The following is a 22,160-nucleotide window of genomic DNA, read 5'->3' on the forward strand; positions in this document are numbered from 1 at the left end:
ATCACTCAGTTCACTGCACACTTCCTGTTTGAGCTCAAAGTTCACTGGGTTGATCTTACTGTCTGACCATTGACAATCGGTGCGATTGAGGAGAACGGGTACAGTACGTATATATGCTGTGATGATCAGTTGTGAAAAGTACTTTTGCCCTTCGACAACTTCTTGATTTTAAAAATATATAATATTTATATTCTCAAGGGCGCATCATTTCAAACCTAATCGCTCGACAATAATTGTATAAATTCAAATAGAAAAGAAACGAAAGGAAAAAAAGAAAACCCCTGTCTAACTTACATGTAATTACGTACAAACCATATACTAAATAAATTTGAAACTTAGTTTTAAACAGTCCACAAGCACACTGTGCGTTTTGTTAGTATCTCATCCTCTGACATGTTTGACATATTTCTGTAGGCGCAAAAAGGACATGGACTAGGTGACTATTAGCAAGCGAGAGCGTCCAGTTTTTTCTGCTCTGTTCGGCTAGGTAATATATTTAACCATGAATTAATAATCATGGTATGAACCTTTGTCGGGCTATGTTGACTTCCGAATGAACGCAGGAACAGGTAACGTGGAAAATGACGGTTGTAAGAAAGTAAGTGCCTGTCTGTTAATTTTCAATCGCAGTATATTGCGAAATATAATTTCCCCACCCTCTCCCCCCCCCCCCCCTCTCCGCAGCAACCCATATGCTAAATTTTGCCAGAAAAAGATAACAAAATGCCGAACTTATACTTGCCTTTTTGATATAATCTTGTTGACCACTGGGCCAGGCCAACACCCTCTTGGCCAGGCGTAGTTACCAACTATGATCAACTATAAATCGGGCACGGCAAACCCTGTTGTGACTCTTGTATTGGCAGAAGGCGACCTTTCAGTATTGCTGACTGGAAGAAACTTTCTGTTACTTGGGGGACTCCCGAAATTAGCTTAAAACTTCCTGTTTATATTTTACAACCGCAAAATTTTCCGTTTTGTCCAAAGGCATTCAACCGAAGATGTTCGTCAAATTGTTCGTCAAATCAGGAGCCCATCAAATATATTGACAGAAGGCGACCTTTCAGTATTGCTGACTGGGAGAAATTCTGTTATTAGGGGACTCCCGAAATTAGCTTAAAACTACCTGGTTATATTTTACCACCACAAAATTTGTCCTTTTATCCAAAGGAATTGAACCGAAGATGTTCGTCAAATTTCGGACGCAATCGCATCTCGTCGACTTTTCTTGGGGAGGAGCGTGGGCTCCTTTTCTGAACAGCGGCTGATAATCGAGCTGCATCGGTGATGGTCATTAGCACCTTCGTTCCCTTGAGACCAAAAGCAATATTTGAACTGTTGTGCATGGAGTTGAATAGCAACCGGCGATTTTAGCCAAATGAACCATGAACAATACCGTCTGTAAGTATGGCAACAGCAAAAATGGCGGTCCCAGTTCATTACGTAGCAGTTAAACCTTCTTTATGTGCGGTGTATTCACAGAATTGGCAAATTCCCAACCCAGCCACTTCGATAACTCAAAGAAATTTCCTCCACAGGTCTTGCGTCCGTTGCTGTGCATCAAAAACTGATTTCTTTGTTGTTTGAACTTTGAATTGATTTCTCGTGTCTTTTGCAGCGGCCGCAGTTTAAACAAAGATTGGATACGGGGTAAAGTGAAACATATTCCACATAGCTATCGCCAAAACTCAACGGAGAAAGCAAAAACGAAAGTGAGTATTTCATAATCTCTGTTGTTGTTTAAAATTTTGGAATTTACCCTTGATTTATTCCGAGATTACATAAGGCTTATTTTCAAGTGGTTTGCTCAGATCCTAAATCTGTTCATGTTATCTCTCCCAGAGGTTTTGATATTTTTATTTGTGTATAAATTTGCAGAATGTTCGAGCCAAAAGTGCGTCACCTCTTCGAAGTGCCTCTGCGGACATGTTTCTCGTATCAAGCGATGATGAAAATGATGGTAAGCAAATTCAGATCAGCTGTCATATAATATTCGCGGTACTTTCGTGATCTTTATTGCTTTTGAAATCATTAAATATGAAGGACTTAAATCACAGTTATTGACCGCTATGAGTATTATATAATCCCGTTAATTACTTGAGTTTACATTGAAATCCATCTTTCGGACGGGCATTGTTCTGTAATCTAATCGAGCCATAAACATCCCATATTTCAAAGAAAAAGCAATATATGTAGTGTACGCTTGCTCATAACATGTTTTCAGGTGTATTTTGGATACTTGTTTGAATGCAGGGGGATAAAATTTGCAAAGATGGAAAAAGTGAAGAGGGAAGGAGGGCGGTGAAGGGAGGGTAACCCGAAAACACTGACCCCCGGTCTGCGGAGCCCCACTACGAACCGGGTCCGCAGACTACCTATGGACCGGTCCACGGACTCCCACTATGGACCCCCTCTACGGACCACCCCCCAAAATATAATAAAAATGATAAATTAAAAAATATTTCAGTTACGGGTTGTCTAGTAGATTACTCGTGACAGCGAAATTTCGAACGTTACATTGTGCAAATGTAAACAGACCTGGATTCAGGCTCGGGTGTAATTTATATCATTACACATTGCCATTTCCTTTGCTGTGGCCATAAAGTATACGAAAGACGCGTACGGGGAAGCCTCCGGGAAGCCTCGAAATTTTTGTTCTTTCCCCTCTGCCATTTTGTCCAGCCCGGCGTTCTCCCGTGGGTTCGTGAACTCGTTCCAGGCTTCACAATTTGCTCAGCGGAATAACAGATACAAACAAGAATAAAACGGCCCAAAAGCATATCTTCCATAGCCAGATTGAGGAACGAATGGAAGGTAAGAACTTTCCTTCTTACCATTGTCATCCCCTTACGCTGAAAACAGCTTTTAGGCATTTTTTTTTGGGAGGGAGGATGGGGTGTTAAAAACCCAAGTCTGTTACATTTGCACAGTGTAACACTGACACAAGTCTGAATCTATTAGACAACCCATAAGTAAAATTTTTTTTATTATTTTTACACTATTTTAGAGTGGTCCGTAGAGGGGTCCATAGGGGTAGAACATGGACCGGTCCGTAGGGTAGTCCGCGGACCCAGTCTGTTGTGAGGGTCTGCGGACCGGGGGTCAGTGTTTTCGGGTTACCCGTGAAGGGAAGTGGACTGACGGTTGGTTTATTACAAAACTGGAACAAAATTCCTGCCAGGGAAAAAGGGAAAACCCTGAATGCACCAGTTAACTTAGAAAAAAGCAAGTCAGAGAGACTTATAACTTCTCTTCAAAGACCTTCTGAAGTAACCTTACAAAATAAATTAATACTCCGAGGTGACCTTGCGATCTTACTTTTTACTTCCAGTCAATCCAATGCAAATAATTAATTTTTTGGTTGTAGATACTGTCAAGGAATTCAAACTTACCTTGGTAAGAAACTACTTAAGAATACTTTCGCTTGTTGATGATTCTAGTAGCCTGCGAACAGGCTCCTGGTTAGGGTGGAAAAAAAATTGGCGAGTGAACCAAGCCAACAAGCAGTTGTTTCCCCCTTCACTGCATTCGTTCTTTTGCACTCGTTGGCTCATGAATTTTTTTCCCACTCACGCTGGGAGCCTATTCACAGTCCCTGCTATGATTCTAGCTGACGTGAAGTCATGAGATATGGTCTTGTAAGATGTGAGCAACATCCTGGGCTCTGTTGGGTGATTGTCTCATATGAAGTTGGTGAGATGTCTGAAATAACTAAATAATAGGCTCTTTGCAGGTAAGTCATCATGTGACCTACTTTTCATAAAATTATGGGCTAATGCCAGAAATGGAAAAAGCCTGTCAAAATATCAAAATGGCCAAGTTTGAGGCCCCTATAGTTAAAGGATGAGAGTTTTTGATGGTCTGAATTTTTAAAAAAAATAAGAAGATTTGTATGGGAAAAGTTGTTGGAGAGCAAGGCCTTGCTCTCCAGCAACATTTTCCATACAAATCCTCTAAATTTTCCGAAAATTCAAACTGTCGTATAAATGTACATGTACCTTTTAATGCCAGGGGCTTTAAACTTGGCAGTTTTGGTATTTTCGATATCTTCTTTCCATTTCTGGCATTCTTTAAGTTATAGCCTATAATATAGATTTTTTAAAGAAAAAATGTGGTCATGTGACCCCAGTTGCAAAGGGTCTATTACATCAGTTGAAATCCTGTCAAGTCACGTTTAATGATAATAAAAAAAAGATAATTAAATAAATGAATAATAATTAAAAGGAACACTGGCTTCCCGAACTAACCATAAGGGGCTAGAAAAACAAGGCAGCCATATTTTAGTTATGGGGTCACTTACATACAGATCGCATGCACAACAACACACACATACCACAGCAATGTTCCATCCAGGGGAAGTAGCTTCAGTGGTAGAGTGTGGCTGTGGCCCAGGTGTGCCAAACTTTTTTTTACGTGCATTTACATCTTGGGTAAATGTAGCAAATCCGTCAGTGCTGATCCATAGTATATTTGGCTCTTATTAACCGAGCTGGAGGTCTGTATGGGAGAATCTTGACCGAGGTCAAGATTCTCTCATACAGACCAACTTAGCTCGGTTAATAAGATGTTTGTTATATGGCAAAGAAGAAAACTTTAATTCATTTCATGTAACTGGTTTGCTGACATTTTGCTTGCGAACGGCAATGAGTTTAACATAAGCCTGCCGAAATTTGGTCATCCTCTTTACTTTTTTTTTGTCATCAGGCTTTTTGGCACTTCCATAAGATGGGAAAATCTAGACCGCGGTCAATATCGATTTCAGCCAATCAAATTCGAGAATTCAGTAGTTCCCAGTCCTTGTGAGACACAGCCATATAATAAATTAATTTATATAACTGTTTTCCTCCTTCCATCATTTGGATCACTTACTGTGTCAGGTACTTTTCTTTTTCCTGTTTTCAATTTTGTTTACATTAGATGAACTTTTAATGCAAGACTTCTTCTTTATCTCAAGCAACTCTTCAAACGACTCACACAGCAAGTGCTAGATGTTAACCAGTGTATGAATCAACACAGAATCTACAGCTTTAAGGTAACACTTGCTGAATACTAGCCTTGCATACAGCTGGCATAACTGAAATTTGAATTGACCAATCGGGATTCAGCAGGCAGGAAAAATCTAACTCTCCTGACATCAATGTTTGTTAACAGGTCGGGTATCTTTTCTCACAGTTTTTCTCACTGGAAATGGCATTAAGTATTCATGAAAAGGGATTTACAGTTCCAAAAACCATACAGTGAAACCTGTATTAAGCGTACACCCTTGGGACCCTCTTTAGTGTCCGCTTAATACAGGGTGTCTGCTCAAAACAGGTTCAAATATGTTGTGCAATCATAGTTCATTCTTAACCCTATTGTAACACAGTGTTACAACACAGTGTGAGATCAAAGACTGCTCATAGCACAATGTCCAGTCAGTCAATGTGTCAATCTGGAATAATCACTTGGCTGTAAAGGAGTCTCAACTGAACTTTTAGAGGTAAAATGCCTTTGAAGTGTCCGCTTATTGCAGGTTTTGTGCAACAAAATGGCTTAATATTGGTGTCTGCTGAATGCAGGTTTATTTTACAGTAAATGTGGGAAGAAAATTTAGGGACTCAACCTGGTGTCCGCTTAATATGGGGTCTACTTAATACAGGTTACAATGTATCACATTGCAAAAAGTGAAAAATATGAGACATTTTGAGTCTCCAAGCTTCTAATGTGGCTCCAAATTGGGTCACCAGCGACTCGCTTGTAGTTTGTCGAATACCGTGGAACACGCTGATTTCATAAATGCTGCAATCTATTCCTTTTCATCGAAACATGAATTTAAGCTAAAGCTTGAGCATTTTCACACATCGCGGTGGACACGTTCTCGACACAGTCTGTGTGTTCTTCTGTCGAGTTCTAGAGATATTTAATGCGTACCAGTACAGAACTTATAAGTTAGATTTTTGCTCCTACAATTTCCACATCTTTCGATTTTCGCAATCTGGTAAAGGGCAGGCTGATGTGTATCGTTTTATGTCCAAACATACTTCAGATCACAATGTGCTTTTTTGTCTCGATCCTTTGTCACACCTCGCCATCGATGCGTCATCATGCATGAAGTTGATGCATACAACGACAGATTTTATGTGACACCACGATTTGACACTACTTTGAGAAATAACAGTTAATGTAAGTCTTGGAACACACAGATAAATGAATCACGGCGTTAAATATGTCACTATCAACAGAATGTGCCGCAGCATTACTATCTTTTAGATACCCTAGTATATTAGTGTCATTAGTATGTTGTGCACTCCCTTTCTGGGTTATCAGTGTATAATTTGAAATAATATCTTCATCGAGAATTCAAACAAATTTTTTTCTGTGTTGTACTATCAAAGCCTCAGCATATATAATCACTCATTCCGCAGGCAAAAACAAAAGACGATCAATGGCGCCATAGGATCCTCCCCTTGGTGGAAAAATTGAACATTTTTTGAACAAAGAATTCACAGGTTACAAGTCCATTTTATGTCGAGTTAGCTTGTCAATTCTCCTCCTTGAAGTTTGCTTTCAGCTCCTTGCAACTACATTAAAATGATCCCTTTCCAATTCGTACATTTCGAACCCGCACACAATCGAAACTGTTCAGAGACCATTTAAAGGGTTTTCAGCCAACCCTACGGTACACCATGCACTCTGGCAATGTGTATTCACGAGTGACACATTTACACAGCTTTTCTTTTCATTTATTTACTAAACCAACCAACTACCCCACAAAGAGTGCTGCATATAATTCTTCTTAAACCCACAAATACACAAAAGTACTTAGCGGTTTGAGCTTGACAACGTAGTAACCGACACTGTAGTTACTTAAACATCACAACGAACAAATTGAGATTTCACTGTTTTGTATAACCGTACTTTTAATTCACTGGATTTGAAAATGTTGGCATCTATTGATTCAGTTCTGGTCTTTGAATGTCTGGTTGGCCCCGGTTGCAGTAAACACACTGTAACGTATACCCAACCAGCCATCAGTTTCAATCACGTTAGATTCATAACAGACAAAAAGTGTTCACATTTAAATTTTAGATTTGATATTTAGGAAATTGGCAAAACAAAAGGGAGTCCAGTTTAAAAAAAATAAAAAGATTGCCTGACTTTAATTTCCTTTTCCTTTGGTGGTTGTAAATGGTTGAGTTTCAACATAAACTATTCCCTTGGAACAATTTAGTAATATCCTTTGCCTGAGGAGAACAAACAATGTGTTTGCATTTTAAAACTTGAATTGGTTCCAAGCCGATAAAAAGACCATTTAGTATGCATGATTATAAAATTTGGTTTTTGTAAATGTAGATTTTTTGATTTAAAGCTTAATTTTTATGAAGCCATTTACCCACGAGGACAAGGGACATTGTGATTGAGAAATCATGTATTATATCTTGCTGATGTGTTACATACATGTACGTACACTGTATTCGTAATATTTGTTTGGGCATGTCAAAATATTATTTGTCTAGTTTCTTCTTCCAATGTACATATGTACATGCCGTTTGAATCTCAGATTATAGAGAATTGTTTATTCCGTCAGGGAAATGCTCCGTTTTCTGACTATTCCCAGACTTAAGCCTTGTGTGATAATCTGCTAATCTGCTAATCTGACAACCATGAAAGTCTTTTATAATTTTTTGGAATTCAAGACGCTAGGTGTGTACACAAGCTTTTCAATTTGTTCTCTCTCTGGCTCAGTTTATAATTTATGCAATTTTGCGTTCGGAGGAAGTAATTTGCTCGTTACAAGCAACGTTAAGTTAGGTAATTATGCGAGGTAAAATTTAGATAATTTATGTTTTTGGAAAGTAATGTTGATGGGCGTTTTCATAAGATTTTATTCGTCTCTTAAATGTCTATCGATTAACCGGCATGTACTGAATTGCAATTTGCAAAACTGAGTACTTCGTTTTGCTTTTGGTTCATCAGTTACCCGAGTAACCGTGAATCAGCTGCTACTATGTGTTTGTCACTTGAGTGGAAATTGATGTGAATTGCTGTGAGCGATCAGCTGTTGACTGTAGTAAATGTATTGGTGCTTTCAGTTGGCCTTTGTTCATTGTTCATTCCATTAACAACAATCGCCGATCAGTGGCCTGTATTCTCAGGTCAAAAATGTTCTCTTCAAAATGATAATTTTCAACTTGTCGAGAATGTCCGCTTAAATCTCTCGGATTTTCAGCTTTTTCGCGTCGAACCTACACGGGTGAGTGATTTCTTGTTGGATAAATTTGTTTTAACACACTTCAGGTTGTTATTGAATTGGTTCAGTTGTCAAAATTTTACGTTTTTGTCATAAATATCAAGAATACCAATTTCCCCGTTCTGGTTTTATGTTATATTATTCGCTGGTCTAGAATTGCTTGGTACTTTTTGTTTTCTTCGTTAAAATAGACTGTCTCCTTTAAATGAAGGAGAATATCCTTTTATCGCCAACGACTACGTATTTCGCTTCAGAATGGCAATCTAAACCTATTCGCTGAGTAGTTTCATGGCTTTCGACACCGAGAAACATAATTTTGCTCTTTTACGGTGTAATTTTCACTAATCATATATCATGGGGTTTTCATTAAGTCATATATATTATTGTATTTCACATGAAATATTTTGAAAGAAACAAAGACCATTATTACAGATGTAGTTTGGACATGATTTACACATGCGTTGAAGAGTATTTATATTAGTATTTGCTTTGACAAATCGAGTGTAAACTTTGCTATAGGTTCCCTGATGCCATCAATACATCATTGCAGCTGAATGGTTTTCGAAATGCTAAAAATTGCCGGCTCAAAGATTTTGTAATGAGCTCTAACATCGAAAGAAAATGCAAGGCTTGTGACGGAAGGGTTAAGAAGGCAAATACTTTTTTCGCGATTTATGTCATTACGTGCAAATCGACTTGGATAACCCTAGAAGATAACCGGTCGTTTAGCCTCTAAGCCGTTTAGCCCCTAACTGTTTAGCCCCTCAAACAGAGGTCGAAAACACTGTCTCTTTCTCGTTCTTTAGGCGTGAATATGGGGGGTAATCGACTTTTTGGTTGGGGGCTAACCGGCTAGGGCTAATCATCTTGGGAGCGAAAACCGGTACCGACCCAACTAGGAAAGTTAGAAATAACAGTGAACCACATCTAAGCAAGAGAATAATTAACATTGAAACATGAATAGCGAGCGCTGAAAAATTTGTAGTTCTTTCAAATCCAGACGTGAATGTTGAATAGGAACAAGAAAACAAAGGCCATGGGTTTGACGAGAACTTAGCTCGCTCGGGCTGCTCGTAAATTCTCTTAAAAACAATATTACGATTGAGCAACTATGTATAACAAACGCTTTTTTTGAAGCACTGAGGAATGGCCAGGCCCGAAACGTCTGCTATAAACATCGTTTTTAATTTGGCACTGCGTTATTACTATTTACAACTTTTGCTTCTTTTAAATGATGATGAAAAAAATCGCAATCGTCGGATTGCAATTTCAACAACTGCAAATTAAGCTTGAAAAAAATATTTCAGGGATTCAACGGGATTCGAACGCGTGGCCTTTGCAGAGCACTGCAGCGCTAACGTTCACATCATTTTCATTCTTTGCTTCAAATTAAACTCCTCTTTATTTCTCACAGCACCACATGAACAATAAAGGTATCGCCAGCCCCGCCCTCCGTCGCAGCCAGCTGGCAGCAGCTATAAGCAAACGAGAAATCCCTGCTACTGAGGCTCCCTACGAACCGTGTAACGACCTGGGACCAACCTGTGCTAGCTACCTGACAAGGCCCTGCAGTCGACACGAGAGGTGTGTGGCTAGTCTGCTCAGCTGATGGGATTATGTTACGAGATTACGCGAGTGCTTTGTTTTTGTTTCAGCCGCGGAGTAGCAGTAGGTACGCGAAACAAAGCACTCGCGCGAAATCCCGCTAGCTATACAGGATAGTCAGTGGCATGTTACTGATATACAGTCATATTGATGCTTCTGGTTGTATATGATGCATAAAGTTGAGCTTGTCCGAACTACAAACCCCCTCACCAATCCCATAAATCCCTACGCCAGGTTCAGCTTACGACATTAATCTGCTACCAGGCATGCACGTTTTATAAGTTGACAAGTTTTCCAACGCGATCGTAAAGGACATTTTCTAACCTGACTCGTCCACAGTCGCCTCTTTTGATTCCCTCTCCGCAAATTGTGTTTGTTCCAAATCGTATTCATAGACTATTTAGTCAACGTTTAAGTTGCTGGGACTGATATCGCATTTGCTCCATTACAGGGTAACAAACAGTCCCGTACCTATGCCACACCCTTCATCATCGGCTCCTCCCTCTCGCACCTCATCACCCTCGCCAACCTTACGCCCCTCTTCGCGCACTAAAACTAAAAGCACCGCAGAGAAGACCGCAGATCCTAAGAAACTCCAACAAGATTTAGCCGAAGCGGACGCAAAGGCGAGAGTAGAATGGGAGGAAAGCGATCCGCATTTTGAAGAGCTATTCGTCCCAGAAGAGCTGGAACTAGAGGATTTAGCCTTCAAATTTCACGACCCTTATCCAGAGACTTGGGTCGAAGAGACTGTTGAAGACGCTTGCTTTCGAGGAACAAAGAAAACTGACCCGTTTATGCACAGGCTTAAAGAACTGGAAAATTTGAAAGAAGAGACTGTGTTGTGGGAAATATACAAAGAAGGGAAAGCAAAGCAGAGCGCGGACGCTGCAAGTTCGTCCAGAGGGTCTTCTCATAAATTTTCCAGGCTGTCTTCTGGGGTAGCGTCTCATCCTAGAACCCAGTCCGCCAAAGTCATCGCTCCTCATTTATACCGAGGGAAATCGGCCGTCAGTAGACTGAGGCGAACGTCATCGGCGGGAAAAAGTAACTTGTCAAATCAGACCATTTCCGCTTCCGATGAAGGTTCGGATAGCGTGCAAACTTTCCGTAACAGTGGATACCAGTTGGGTATTTCCTTTGTTCCAGGATCACTTTATCCGGAGGCGCGACCACCGCCTAAAAGCCGAACTCGCGGGAAATCTCCTAACGACGAAAATAACTTTAGAAAGGCTCGTAACGCGTCTGCGTCGGCGAAAACGCAAGCGAACGACAATAAAAAAACGCCGATACCTAAATCACCGCCCTGCGAAGCGTGTAACCCAAGACCAGCGGTGTCTCCCCAGTCTACCCTCCCGCGGAGTGTCGCTACCTCTGTCCATGCCCTCCGCAGCCAGTACGCCCTCAAAGCTTCGGAGTGTTACGACATCGTAGAATTAGCAAGGACGTTTGATCCCCCGTGCAAGGCTCACTTTGTTAAAGCTAAAGCAAAACAGACGGCTTTTGGCGTTGATAACGCCTTAGTTAAAGGTATATCACCCGGGAAAAGTTACTTCTCCCAGCGGAGAATTTCTTTGACGCGGTTGACGCCTGACGAGAGCATGACTGTTAAAGGAGTCAGTCCAGAGAACATGACCCGCCCGACTACAGGCCGCTGCAAGTCCGCGAAAAAAGGACCCAAGAGGAGATGACGGTACAGTGGGCTAGAAAAATGTTCAGAAGCAAGGAGAAAAAACAAAGAGACAAGAACAAGTGAAGGAACAGAATTACGTGCAGTTCTCAATTAGCAGCTGACATTTGAAAAGTGTGGGAAGGTAGCGTTTTGTACTCGCAAGCACTATTGAGTAGTTGTGTTCTCGAGTTATGGCGAAGAACAAGATTGATTTCGAATTTGAAACTGTACGGTAAAATTTCCAAAATACTGTGTCATCTCTGAGTAGCTCCTATAAATGGTTTTTGTATGATCACTCGCAGGCGTAATGATCTGCTATCTTCAAGTGCTACTTCAGGTCAGTGAATTACTCAAGCTTCGCGCCCTAGCCATCGCCTTTTCTGCTGGTAGGGGGGCTAGGTATCTGAGTTGCTTTTGCCTCTGTTTCAAAACGAGTTCTCGTGTAAAAGACGAGTTTGTCTTGCATGAAAATAAAGGCGCAGGTGAAACATGAATGGCGCTGTACGAAACCTCGTTATAAAACAGAGGAAAAGGAAATTCGGAATGGCGTATATCTAACTGTCTTTGTATCTAACTGGTTTTGGAATGGAAAGAGTACTTTATTAGTTTTGAATCGGTACAATTCCGCCACTACATCGTGTGTATGTTTGAACGGAAGTGACTAAAATAGTATTTTCACATCATTCCAACAAATAGTGAGAGTGAAACTTTAAAGATCGAGGGATTGATTAAATTTATTTTCATTGTGGTATATAGTATTATGAAAACTTAAGCTGAATGAAACTAATAAGAATAAATTTGAGTGAATAGCCACGTCTATATGTTAAGAACGAAGAACGGAAGAGCATAGTTTATCAATAAAATTTCGACTGGACTTACAATACTGTCGGTTTGTTTGAGTGTTTTTTGTTTTGTTTTGTTTTGTTTTGTTTTTTTTTAAATAGACGGGGAATTAAAACAGTTGGCAAAAGTTCAAACTAAAGAATCCGCGGCTTTTGCCTCCCTAACTTAATTTGTTAGCAGAGCAAAGGTCAGACGGTCAGTCTTTTAGTCTTCGTTCCTCGTGTATTATTGTATCAACCACCCCACGTTCGGTCATGACCAATCTCGTACCTCGAGTCTTCGTTCCTTACGACTGCGCATACTGGCTTGGCGAAACCCGACCGCTGGTCAAGGGGAACGAAGATGCTGGGTATGAGGGTGGGTCATGATCAGCACCACTGTCTAGAAACGCATGCGTGAATATTTTTTTTGACTGCGCATGCGTTCAATTGAATAACGGTTTCTGAACATGCGTAGAGATTGAAACCACTGTGACTAATGCTGGCTCACCTTCAAATTTCTCCCAGAGGTCTTTATTTCTTGGTGCTAACTAAAAGGATCACGGCCTCTGGGAATGACATTGTCTGTGAACTTAAAGAATCTCGTTGCCAGTGGCCGCGTTTTCCTTTTGGTCGTTGGGTTACCGTTCACCAGACACTCGCTTGCTTTGGTAACGCCATTAGAGGCTTTGAGAGGTAGGCTGTTGATTTCAAGATTTACAGTTTGCGAGCAGGTTATCGAGTGTGCCTTTTCATCTGCCTTTCTCACCTACCCTTCTGTCCAAGTGAGTCTTTCGTTCAAGTTCTGTTATCATGCCATTCTGTTTGCGAAGACGTTTATGCCCGGACTGTCTAAAATACCTCGATATATGGTCCAGCTGCCCTGGCCACAACAATTAAACTGTCCCACATTTCCATTTGTGGGAGGCGCGGTGGCCTCATGGTTAGTGCGCTCGTCTCCGGATCGAGCGGTCCGGGTTCGAGCCCTGGCCGGGGACATTGTGTTGTGTTCTTGGGCAAGACACTTTACTCTCACAGTGCCTCTCTCCACCCAGGTGTATAAATGGGTACCGGCGAACTTAAAGCTGGGGGTAACCCTGCGATGGACTAGCATCCCATCCAGGGGGAAGTAGAAATACTCCTAGTCGCTTCATGCTACAGAAACTGGGATAAGCTCCGGCCTGATGGGCCACTTGGCCCGTATGCAGACTTTACCTACCTTACATTTCCACAGCATCCAGCCATTTGCATAAAGCCACCTTCATCCATTATCCTGTTCTGTCCTTTTTTTTTTTTCTTTTTTTTTCTTTCTCAACTTAGAACACTTATTACATCACTTATTCTAAGCCTATTTTTACAATAACATAAAACAAATCTTTCTGTACAATCATACTTATGTCCTTTTACCTTTTTATGTGTTTATATTCTACTTTTGCTGGCACGAGTTCAGGGGGAATGAACAAGCCGCACGCCCTGAGGAAATACCATGGCCAGAATCCTCGGACCATTTATCCTCAAAGTTTTGACATTTCATTTCCTTTTGCTGTACATTTGGCTACTTTTTAAATTTCTTTCTTATTCGCTGTGCTTAATATGTTTATGTTTGTAAATATAAAAGTTAAACGGCTAGCCATGCAGTCAAGCCATTTAATTTGTACTGGGGCAGAGAACTGAAAGTTAGTGTGCCCGCGCGCGCGAAAGAGCGCCATAGAGAGCGGCGTATAACACCGTGTTTGCATAAGAAATCCCATGCGAATGATAAAGAATAAATATTTTACAGATCTTTCTGCACCACCAAGCCGGAAATTAAGGGCCTGATTACATGGCGAATTTCAGCCCGGCTAGCGGGGACTGAAATTTTGTTGCGATTACATAACGAATTTCAGCCCGGGCTGAAATATTAGCCTTGGCACCAAATATGAAATTGTGTGTGAAAAGTCTCCAGAGAATCAAAATGGCGCCGAGAACACGAATCGTGAAAAAGGCGCATTGCTTCTCTCGTAGTTTGACCTTTTGTTAGCGCTCAATTTTCAACTTTTTGGGATAGGAACACCCTACAATGATGATGGAGCTGAAACGAAACCTGTCTCTCAGCCAGAAAGGCGTACTTTTATAGAAAGAAAGTATGTCCTCAAGCTTGCCGAGTTCATGGCTTCCCTGCCGGCCTCGTGCTGTTTAACCTTGTCTCGATGTTCTTATATTCCATCTAAGCTTTGAAATTAGAGAGATTCTCTATTTTATCGCCTTTATTCCACTGAGATCGCTTCTACTTCGTAGCGGCAGCCATCTTATTTCCTGCTTTTCAACCCGGGCTGAAATTCCGTTTCGATTACATGGGATTTTTTCAGACTTTTCAATCCGTTTGCCCGGGCTGAAAATCCTAGCCCGGCTTCTGAAACAAATTCTCATGAAATCAAATTGGCGATTACATGAAGAAGGATTCAGCCCGGGCCGCAATTCAGCCCGGGCTGAAAATCCTAGTCCAGCTTTTCAAACCGGGCTAGGATTTTCAGCTACTCGCGACCGCTTGCGGTAAAAGCATGAACGAAAAAACAAACTACCGTAATGGTAATAGATGTCCAACAGTGACAATTAAATAAGACATGCTGATAGATGCGAATGCAGCCATAACACTACTGACCTGAAAACATTTTCAAGCTTTGAACGGGTTTTGAACGGGATTCGAACCCCCGACCTTTGCGTTGCCGTAATGATTCCATTTAGCGCCTGGGGCGCTTGTTCGTCACAGAGCGCTTATTCGGGACAAGGCGCTTTTTTTCTTTTTTGAGAAACAACCGAATGCTCTAAACAAATCTTCATACGGTATTTATTAAAAAAAAGGAACGATAACAGAAACTGTAACAAATTTACGGTAAATGTACAGTTAAAGTTTGAAGGAATTATGCACACGCATGGACAATAAAGTTGAGAAACTCAGACGAAGATCACTGTTTTTGTAATGCGGCATTGCGTATGTGAGTAATTAAGGAATATGAACCTCCGTTGATACGTACACTGACGGCGCTGTAATATTTAAATATTAGAATATTGGCGCTTATTAGAATGGAGGCGCTTATTGGAATGGGTCGCTTTTTAGAATAGAAGCGATTATCAATAAAAATACGTTCGAAGGGGGGTGCTTATTCGTAAGGGGGCGCTTATTGGAAGGAAGGCGCTAAATCGAATCATTACGGTAATGCTACAAGCTGAATTCCAAGTATGTTTTCACTGACGGCTTTACTTGCTCCTGAAATGAAGTGAAGCCGTCAAGAGAAAATCTCTCTTGCTTATTAAACAAAAAACATAAACCAGTCCACGCGACTTAAATGCAATGCACAACAACACTGTTTCCCTTGACAATTGCTGTCTAGCCCCCAGTTGGTCTATGTTTTTCCAAGTAGACAACTGTTGGGAATAAAATGTCATCACCGACAATTTCCCGATTGGATCCGATTTAAGCCGAGTGCAATTTCGCCGTAGCGGATAGAAACATCCCTTGGGCGGCTCAAGAATAGGTTCATTGTCTTAAAAAACCAAAACAATAGTTAAAGCTTGATATGGGGTATGAGCCGAAAACAATCTTGCGGAAAGCCGAGCGTGTTCTAGTTCTCGTTCCCTTGCGAGTTACCGCGTTTGCCTCGCTCGATATGCCCTTGTTCTCTACACAACCAGAGAGCTTGTTTCTCTACCACATAAGGAACTCTCAATTTAATTTTTCCCACGAATTCTGTAAATACTTAGAACGAAGTTTAATTTAATTTTAATTTCATTTTCTGTCTGTCTGTCTGAACTGTTTAGTAACCTGGTAATGAAGTTGACGCGTCTTCGCCCTCAGTCAAACACAGTATAAATGTGTCGCACTCTGTTTTCCATATAAAAATGCAAATGTAGAGTGGAAGTGATGTTTTGTCCATTGTAAGAATAAACGCGACTATTCCACTCTTTAGTCGTTTGATCCTTCAGAAAGAAACCCTAAAGGGCCTACTGGAAATGAAGTTTGCTGGCGAAACTGTACGAACGAGCTGTCTCTCAACACAAAGGTTCATTTCCTCAGCTGCATGTTACTTATCGTCAGTGAATACTTCTAGACACGAAGAGATTTTGTAAAAGGTGTTTTCCTGCACAATCTAGTGCTGAACACAACAGCACTATCTGCGCATGCGCTCCTTGAGGAGGAAGAGTTTCTCATTTGACCTCTGCTAGCTGTATTAGTACATTAGAGGGCGTCCTCCATATCTTTTCCTGAGATGTGATGAAGTGCCTCTGTAATTTCGGAACGTTGAAACACTCTCTTCCTCTTCATCGCGTAACTTGTTGATGTCCAAAGGATAATCTCCACTGAAAAAAAAACAATGAAAGTTAGAATTACGCAAGTTGGCGAAGACTGCTGATGAAAATCATTTGACTTTAGCTACGATCAGAAAAATGAGCTTTTCGAAAACCCTCTACCTAAAACTTTTCCTTTATTTTGTTTTCAAAAAATGGCAAATCATAACCATAATTCGAACAGTCGCGGCATATTTCGCCCTTTTCAGCGACAGCCGAGGCAATCATCGCCGCAATTGAAACTTGAGCAACGTTCCGAGAAATGTCTTGACCATTTCGAGAATTTTTTAACCATGACAATTTCTGGTGAAAAGATTACTACTTATGTCATACAAGAACAACGAAGAAAGAGTAGCAGGTACTTGGTCGAAAACACACATCGGACATTGCTCTGAATCACAGGAGTGATTAGCGCTTCTGTCTGGAAACTGGGGAAATATGTAGGAAAAATACTGCGACTGTTTCTTAAGGTTATGTCGGGCTAAACCTTCAGTCTTTAATTGGACTATAGAAAATAACAACATACACTTACTAATAGTAATCCCAGATAGCATAGTAATAGACAATGAGACCCATGAAGAAAAATGGCGACACTATAGCATAAAGGACGATTTTCCAGGCAGCAATCTGAAAGAGAGAATTCGGGTACTTATAGGACAAAACTTCATACAGTCATATGCAATAATGCGTGTACATGAATTTCTACAAAGACCTACAACAACAAGCCGTGCGTTTCCTCAGCGTAGTGCTGTGTTGTAATAATGGCTGTACAAAAGCAAAAGTAAAAATATGCCAAGAACATATACCGGTTTTCAATTGAGTATCGTCAACCAAAACCAAATTAGGAATTGTAAATCACTCTTGTGAGCCAATCAAAACTCCAAGCGAATACATGTAGCTGACGAGGAGCGCGGGAAAACGTGTGCAAGCGAGTTACGATTTGGTTTCGGTTTACTTCTGAAGCAGCGTCTATACTATGCCGTAGAAATCTGAAAACGCAGCTTTATTTCTACAGTTAGGCCTACCGTCCACCCTAATCCGTCACGAAACCAGGGCTTTTCGAAAACGCTCTTCAAACCGGAGGAAATTGACAACGCCGGTTTTTCGTTTTCGCGTGGACGGAAAACATTTTGAAAATGGAGCTTTTTTATAACGATGACCTCACGATAATCACGTGATTTCCCTGGCCGACTTTTTTCAAACACAAATCCAAAATGGCCGATAATTGTAAGTTGCGCTTTTAAATTCCAACGACGTAGTGTGGACGGAAAACATTTGATTCAAATTCCTCCGGCGTGGTGTGCACGGGGCGTTATAAATGCATGGCACAACGTTAACGATGTTGACTTCGATGTCTCAAATCTGGCCAATCATGGTGATCATAATAACACTATGGACCAATCAGAGCGTGAAACAAAAAAACATGAGACCTGCGCTAAAGGGGGAAAACGAGCCAGCTGACCGATTGAGGAAAAACAAAAATTTACCGCGTTTGTTCTGCTTCGAGAAAACCGTTGGTGTGAGCTTTTAACAACCAGAAAATATATATTTTTTTGCTCTCTTGCTAAGCTCCACTCACATCATTGTTAGGACGTTTCCAGTAGTCTTTACAGTTCAGCAGTGAACATGTGTTACTTCCGATAGCCTCTAAAAGAAAAAGAAACCAAAAACACAACCAGTCATCCTCAATCAAGTTTACGCAATCAAATTTTTCTGTTTCTTCTGCCGAATAGGTAATGACAGTGGACAACTTAAAATAATCCTAGGAAATTCTCCCTCACCTAAAAACAAAATTCACCAAAGACAATCCATATAAAGTATTTGCTCTAAAAAGCTAAAATTAGAGACATTTTGAAAAAATATATCTTTACTTGCAACTGCTGAGGAGACCAGGATTACAGTACACTGTATGTTTAAGCGTCATTTTTGGCTGGGAAAACTAGCTTGCTCACCAAAAATTTCAAATTCCTCCTCGACTGATAGGTTGCCTTGAGGGAGACAACTACGCATCAAAGCCTGGGAGTTAAAAGAAATAAAGATCCTTATCAGTTGTATTGACACTCAAACGTGGCTGTATACTACAGTTGGAAATTCTCGTCTTTGATTTTACCCCCTAACATTGTGATAAACCCTTAAGGTGGCTTACTATAGTTTTACGATTGCACGCGCGCATAAGACGAAAAACGTCAGTGTTTTTCGATTTTTGCGACGTCAACATGAGCACAAAAAGAAAAACTAACAGTGAATTTTCACGCGTTTCCTTCGGTGAATTTTTTTTTAATTTGGCTCAGTTGTAACCACATACAATTCCTATAAAATACCCTATTTTTGTTAAAATCTGTCAGAGCTAATCTAACATATTTAGAAGAATGACAAATTACTGAATATTGGAAAAACCGTCTGAACAACCTTGACTTTTTACCAATCCAAAATGTCAGGCAGTATCAAAATGAAGAATATATCTGCCTGTCATTAGATGAGATGTTGCCATGGTAATGGCCTTAATCCAAAAATTGACAACCAAAAAATAAGCCTCATTTTAACAGTACTCATACTGGTAAATCTCTATGGGGAAAACTTTAAGAGAAATTCACAAAGTTTCCTTTTCTAACTCGCACTCTATAGGGAGCCGGTCTTGGTGAATACTCTAGTGAGCCACCTTAAACTCACCTCTGAGAACTGGAAAACAGAAGAAGTTCTCCTTCCATTAGAAGCAAAGTTGAATACAGTGCCCTAGTTTATTCTCCTGTGTCATGATACAGAAGAGACTAGACTAGACTCTATTGTTTTCTGACACTGATTGTGGGAGGTGCAAGGCAAGTAAAATGTACTTCTCCATTGACTGAGAGCATGGAAAAGGCTAATAACCACCTCAGTGGCAGATCTACATGTACAAGAAGGGGGGGGGGGGGTACCTAGGGAACCTGGGTTTCCCCTTCTTGGCCAAAACAAAGGCATGGCCTAAAGAGCTGAAAACGTTTGGAGCTCCCAGCTTAATTTAAGGTCTGAAGGGCCAGAAACACCTTTAGGGTCCCCACCCTAAAAAGAGGTCTGGATTCACCACTGATGTCCATATCCCAAAGGACTGTTGCTCTCCCCAAGTCTCAATAAAAAGACTGCTCGGTAGTAAACACAGTGTAATCTTATGTTTTTGATGGGAATGATTACACTTCAATTGAGAGAAGCATAACTACCTCACATCTCTTTTTGCGCACCACTAGTCTGTCTTCCTTGCAAAGTTTCTTCTCCCAAAAAAAGTCTTTTCTCTGGCTATCATCAAGTACATCACATCTAAAGATGTCACAGAAATCAGCAAGACACACTGTAGAGCCCTAGGTGAAAGAAAAGAGATAGCTTAATCAGCCTATAAAATATATAATAACAAAAACAAGATATAAATTTTGTAAAGTTTTAAGTAATCAATTAAATACCGGTACTTAAATTAGTCAAACAAGCTCAAATAGACCTTTTGATCTAAAATTTAATTGGTCAAATGTATCCAGCATTACCATTGAATTAAAATTACAGTTGAATGGGTTGGTCAAATACTAAATGACATCGCATGGGAAATTTTAAAATTGAATCTTGTGTTTGGTGTTAAGATCATTAATACATGTATGATGTACTGTAGCTGAGAAATTAAATAAATTGTCCCTTTTGCTTGAATATTAGTGCTACTGTACAAATTGAAGGGGCACCCCCATAAACAATCAAAAGAAGCCCAGTTGCAGATCTTGGCAATCAAGGGTGTTTGAGGATCTTGATCTTAAGATTTTCATGAAGATCCTCAATGATCTTTGAAGAACCTTGAATAATTTTCACCATGGAATTGCCTGACCACCTCTTTTAAGTACAAAGCAGTGGAAGGCATTGAGCAAACACCAAATTGAATAAAAAATAACAGTTCTTACCTTTACCAGCTTATCACTATGTTTGTTCTCAAAGTGTTTATCAAGGTAATGCTCTGAGTAGAATGCTTTGCCACAGAAGTTGCACACCCATTTTGCAGCATACTCCTGTGTTTTATTTCCCTCTTGAATCCAGTACAAATCCCTGGATGCATGTAGGGGGCATTTATCATGAGGCTCTTGATTCTTGGCTTGGAAAACACTGTAGAAATGCTGGAAAATGATAATGGCTTTCACTTAACATATACTATTAGCAATTTATCCATCTGTTTCAGCAATAATATTCTTAATGTAGGACTGTATTCTTCATCTGCCAGAAAAAAACTAACAGGATATAAAACATCTTGCTAACAGTGGTAATTAGCAAACTGCTCCTAATATCTGAATCCATGGTTACTGTCAACTTCTAACCCAGAATTGTTAACCTGTATAAACTTTTAATCCCTTTTAAGGGATTAAAAGGGATTTAAAAATGTACAACTCTGTCTTTATGTTAATTGACCATGAAGACATAAAGCATTGATTTTATTTTTCATTAAAAATATTCAATCCCAGAATAGCTTCTTTGCTTCAAAAATTGGGTCCTGTTTCCTATATACTACAGAAAAAAACATCTTGCTAACAGTAGTAATTAGCAAACTGCTCCTAATATCTGAATCCATGGTTACTGTCAACTTCGAACTCAGAATTGTTAACCTGTATAAACTTTTAATCCTTTAAAATGTACAACTCTGTCTGTATGTTAATTGACCATGAAGACATAAAGCATTGATTTTATTTTTCATTAAAAATATTCAATCCCAGAATAGCTTCTTTGCTTCAAAAATTGGGTCCTCTTTGCTATATACTACAGAAACCCAGGCTGGAGCCAGTTACATATTCATAATATTACAATTTTGACGGAACGCTTACCTCAGCTAATTGGTTTCTCACAATCCTAGAGAGGGGACGTGAACAGTGGGCATTTGCTTCTTGTATACAATGCAGCAACTGAAAGAATATCACCAGTGGACATTTACATATCGAGAGTTTGTCTGATTATTTCTTTATCTATTAACCATTTGCTTGATTGACATGTTGTAAATTTTGATTGACAGAATGTTGACTTGGCTAATTGGGAAGATTGAACCAACTTCAAATACAACTCTGGTACACACCGAAGTCCAAAGTCTCGTGTCCTTGAAACAAACACAACATGTATTATACATACTTTACGCCTGTATGCAATCTTCAAATAAATAATAACTCATTGTAGATTAATTTCATCGATTTCTTCCTGGTTTCCTTCCAACTTTTCCAACTGTCACTTCAATATTAATTTTCTCATAATAAAGTGGCCCTTGATAATAGATTTTTGGCGATCAAGTCCTTCTAAAGGTTGCAATATGTCATATACCCTTACCAGGACACACATCAGAGAGATCCATGATCTTGAAAATATATTTTGGCCGAAAATCATTGATTTTTAGAGCTAAATGCAAAGACGTTTTCCAGTACGAATTCCGCCAATCATTCCGCCATTTTTCAAAACAAACGCCCGCACTACAGTCAGTAGTGGAGAAATGAAAACATGCTCCTGAGTAACTCGTGCCACTCTT

General features: G+C 40.1%; 2 protein-coding genes across 4 annotated transcripts; one reads left to right on the top strand and one right to left on the bottom strand.

Moving 5' to 3' along the window:
- Positions 1–1,243: 1,243 nt before the first annotated feature.
- Positions 1,244–12,388, top strand: LOC110040632 (uncharacterized). Of its 2 annotated transcripts, none has more exons than XM_089297638.1 (7): positions 1,244–1,538; positions 1,619–1,712; positions 1,879–1,960; positions 3,368–3,396; positions 4,955–5,032; positions 9,645–9,814; positions 10,287–12,388. In XM_089297638.1, exons 1-7 carry the CDS (start codon positions 1,408–1,410, stop codon positions 11,524–11,526), a joined length of 1,824 nt encoding a protein of 607 aa, XP_089153764.1. In that variant the 5' UTR covers positions 1,244–1,407; the 3' UTR covers positions 11,527–12,388. The 2 variants fall into 2 exon arrangements, with proteins under 2 accessions (XP_089153764.1, XP_089153765.1); XM_089297639.1 differs by having other exon boundaries at positions 1,246–1,401.
- Positions 12,389–16,021: 3,633 nt separating this feature from the next.
- LOC110040249 (uncharacterized) lies at positions 16,022–22,118 on the bottom strand. Of its 2 annotated transcripts, XM_089297642.1 has the most exons (8): positions 21,965–22,117; positions 21,475–21,552; positions 20,566–20,775; positions 19,849–19,986; positions 18,607–18,670; positions 18,234–18,301; positions 17,187–17,281; positions 16,022–16,666 (listed from the first exon to the last, which is right to left on the bottom strand). In XM_089297642.1, the coding sequence occupies exons 1-8, from the start codon at positions 22,019–22,021 to the stop codon at positions 16,537–16,539; spliced, it is 840 nt and encodes a 279-aa protein (XP_089153768.1). In that variant the 5' UTR covers positions 22,022–22,117; the 3' UTR covers positions 16,022–16,536. The 2 variants fall into 2 exon arrangements, with proteins under 2 accessions (XP_089153768.1, XP_089153769.1); XM_089297643.1 differs by lacking the exon at positions 18,234–18,301 and having other exon boundaries at positions 21,965–22,118.
- Positions 22,119–22,160: the final 42 nt, after the last annotated feature.

This window comes from Orbicella faveolata, unplaced genomic scaffold, assembly GCF_042242905.1.
Source record: "Orbicella faveolata isolate gen_17 unplaced genomic scaffold, um_ofav_v1 contig_3, whole genome shotgun sequence".
Classification (NCBI taxonomy): domain Eukaryota; kingdom Metazoa; phylum Cnidaria; class Anthozoa; order Scleractinia; family Merulinidae; genus Orbicella; species Orbicella faveolata.

Bases quoted from the DNA above. Each gene is read 5' to 3' on its own strand.
- LOC110040632 (XM_089297638.1), top strand. From the start codon at position 1,408: ATGGCAACAGCAAAAATGGCGGTCCCAGTTCATTACGTAGCAGTTAAA. The intron at 1,713-1,878 runs GTGAGTATTTCA...ATAAATTTGCAG, and splicing joins CGGAGAAAGCAAAAACGAAA to AATGTTCGAGCCAAAAGTGC. The intron at 3,397-4,954 runs GTAAGAAACTAC...CTTTATCTCAAG, and splicing joins AGGAATTCAAACTTACCTTG to CAACTCTTCAAACGACTCAC.
- LOC110040249 (XM_089297642.1), bottom strand. From the start codon at position 22,021: ATGATTTTCGGCCAAAATATATTTTCAAGATCATGGATCTCTCTGATG. The intron at 20,776-21,474 runs GTAAGCGTTCCG...ATCATTTTCCAG, and splicing joins TGAGAAACCAATTAGCTGAG to CATTTCTACAGTGTTTTCCA. The intron at 18,671-19,848 runs GTAGTTATGCTT...TTTAACTCCCAG, and splicing joins TGCGCAAAAAGAGATGTGAG to GCTTTGATGCGTAGTTGTCT.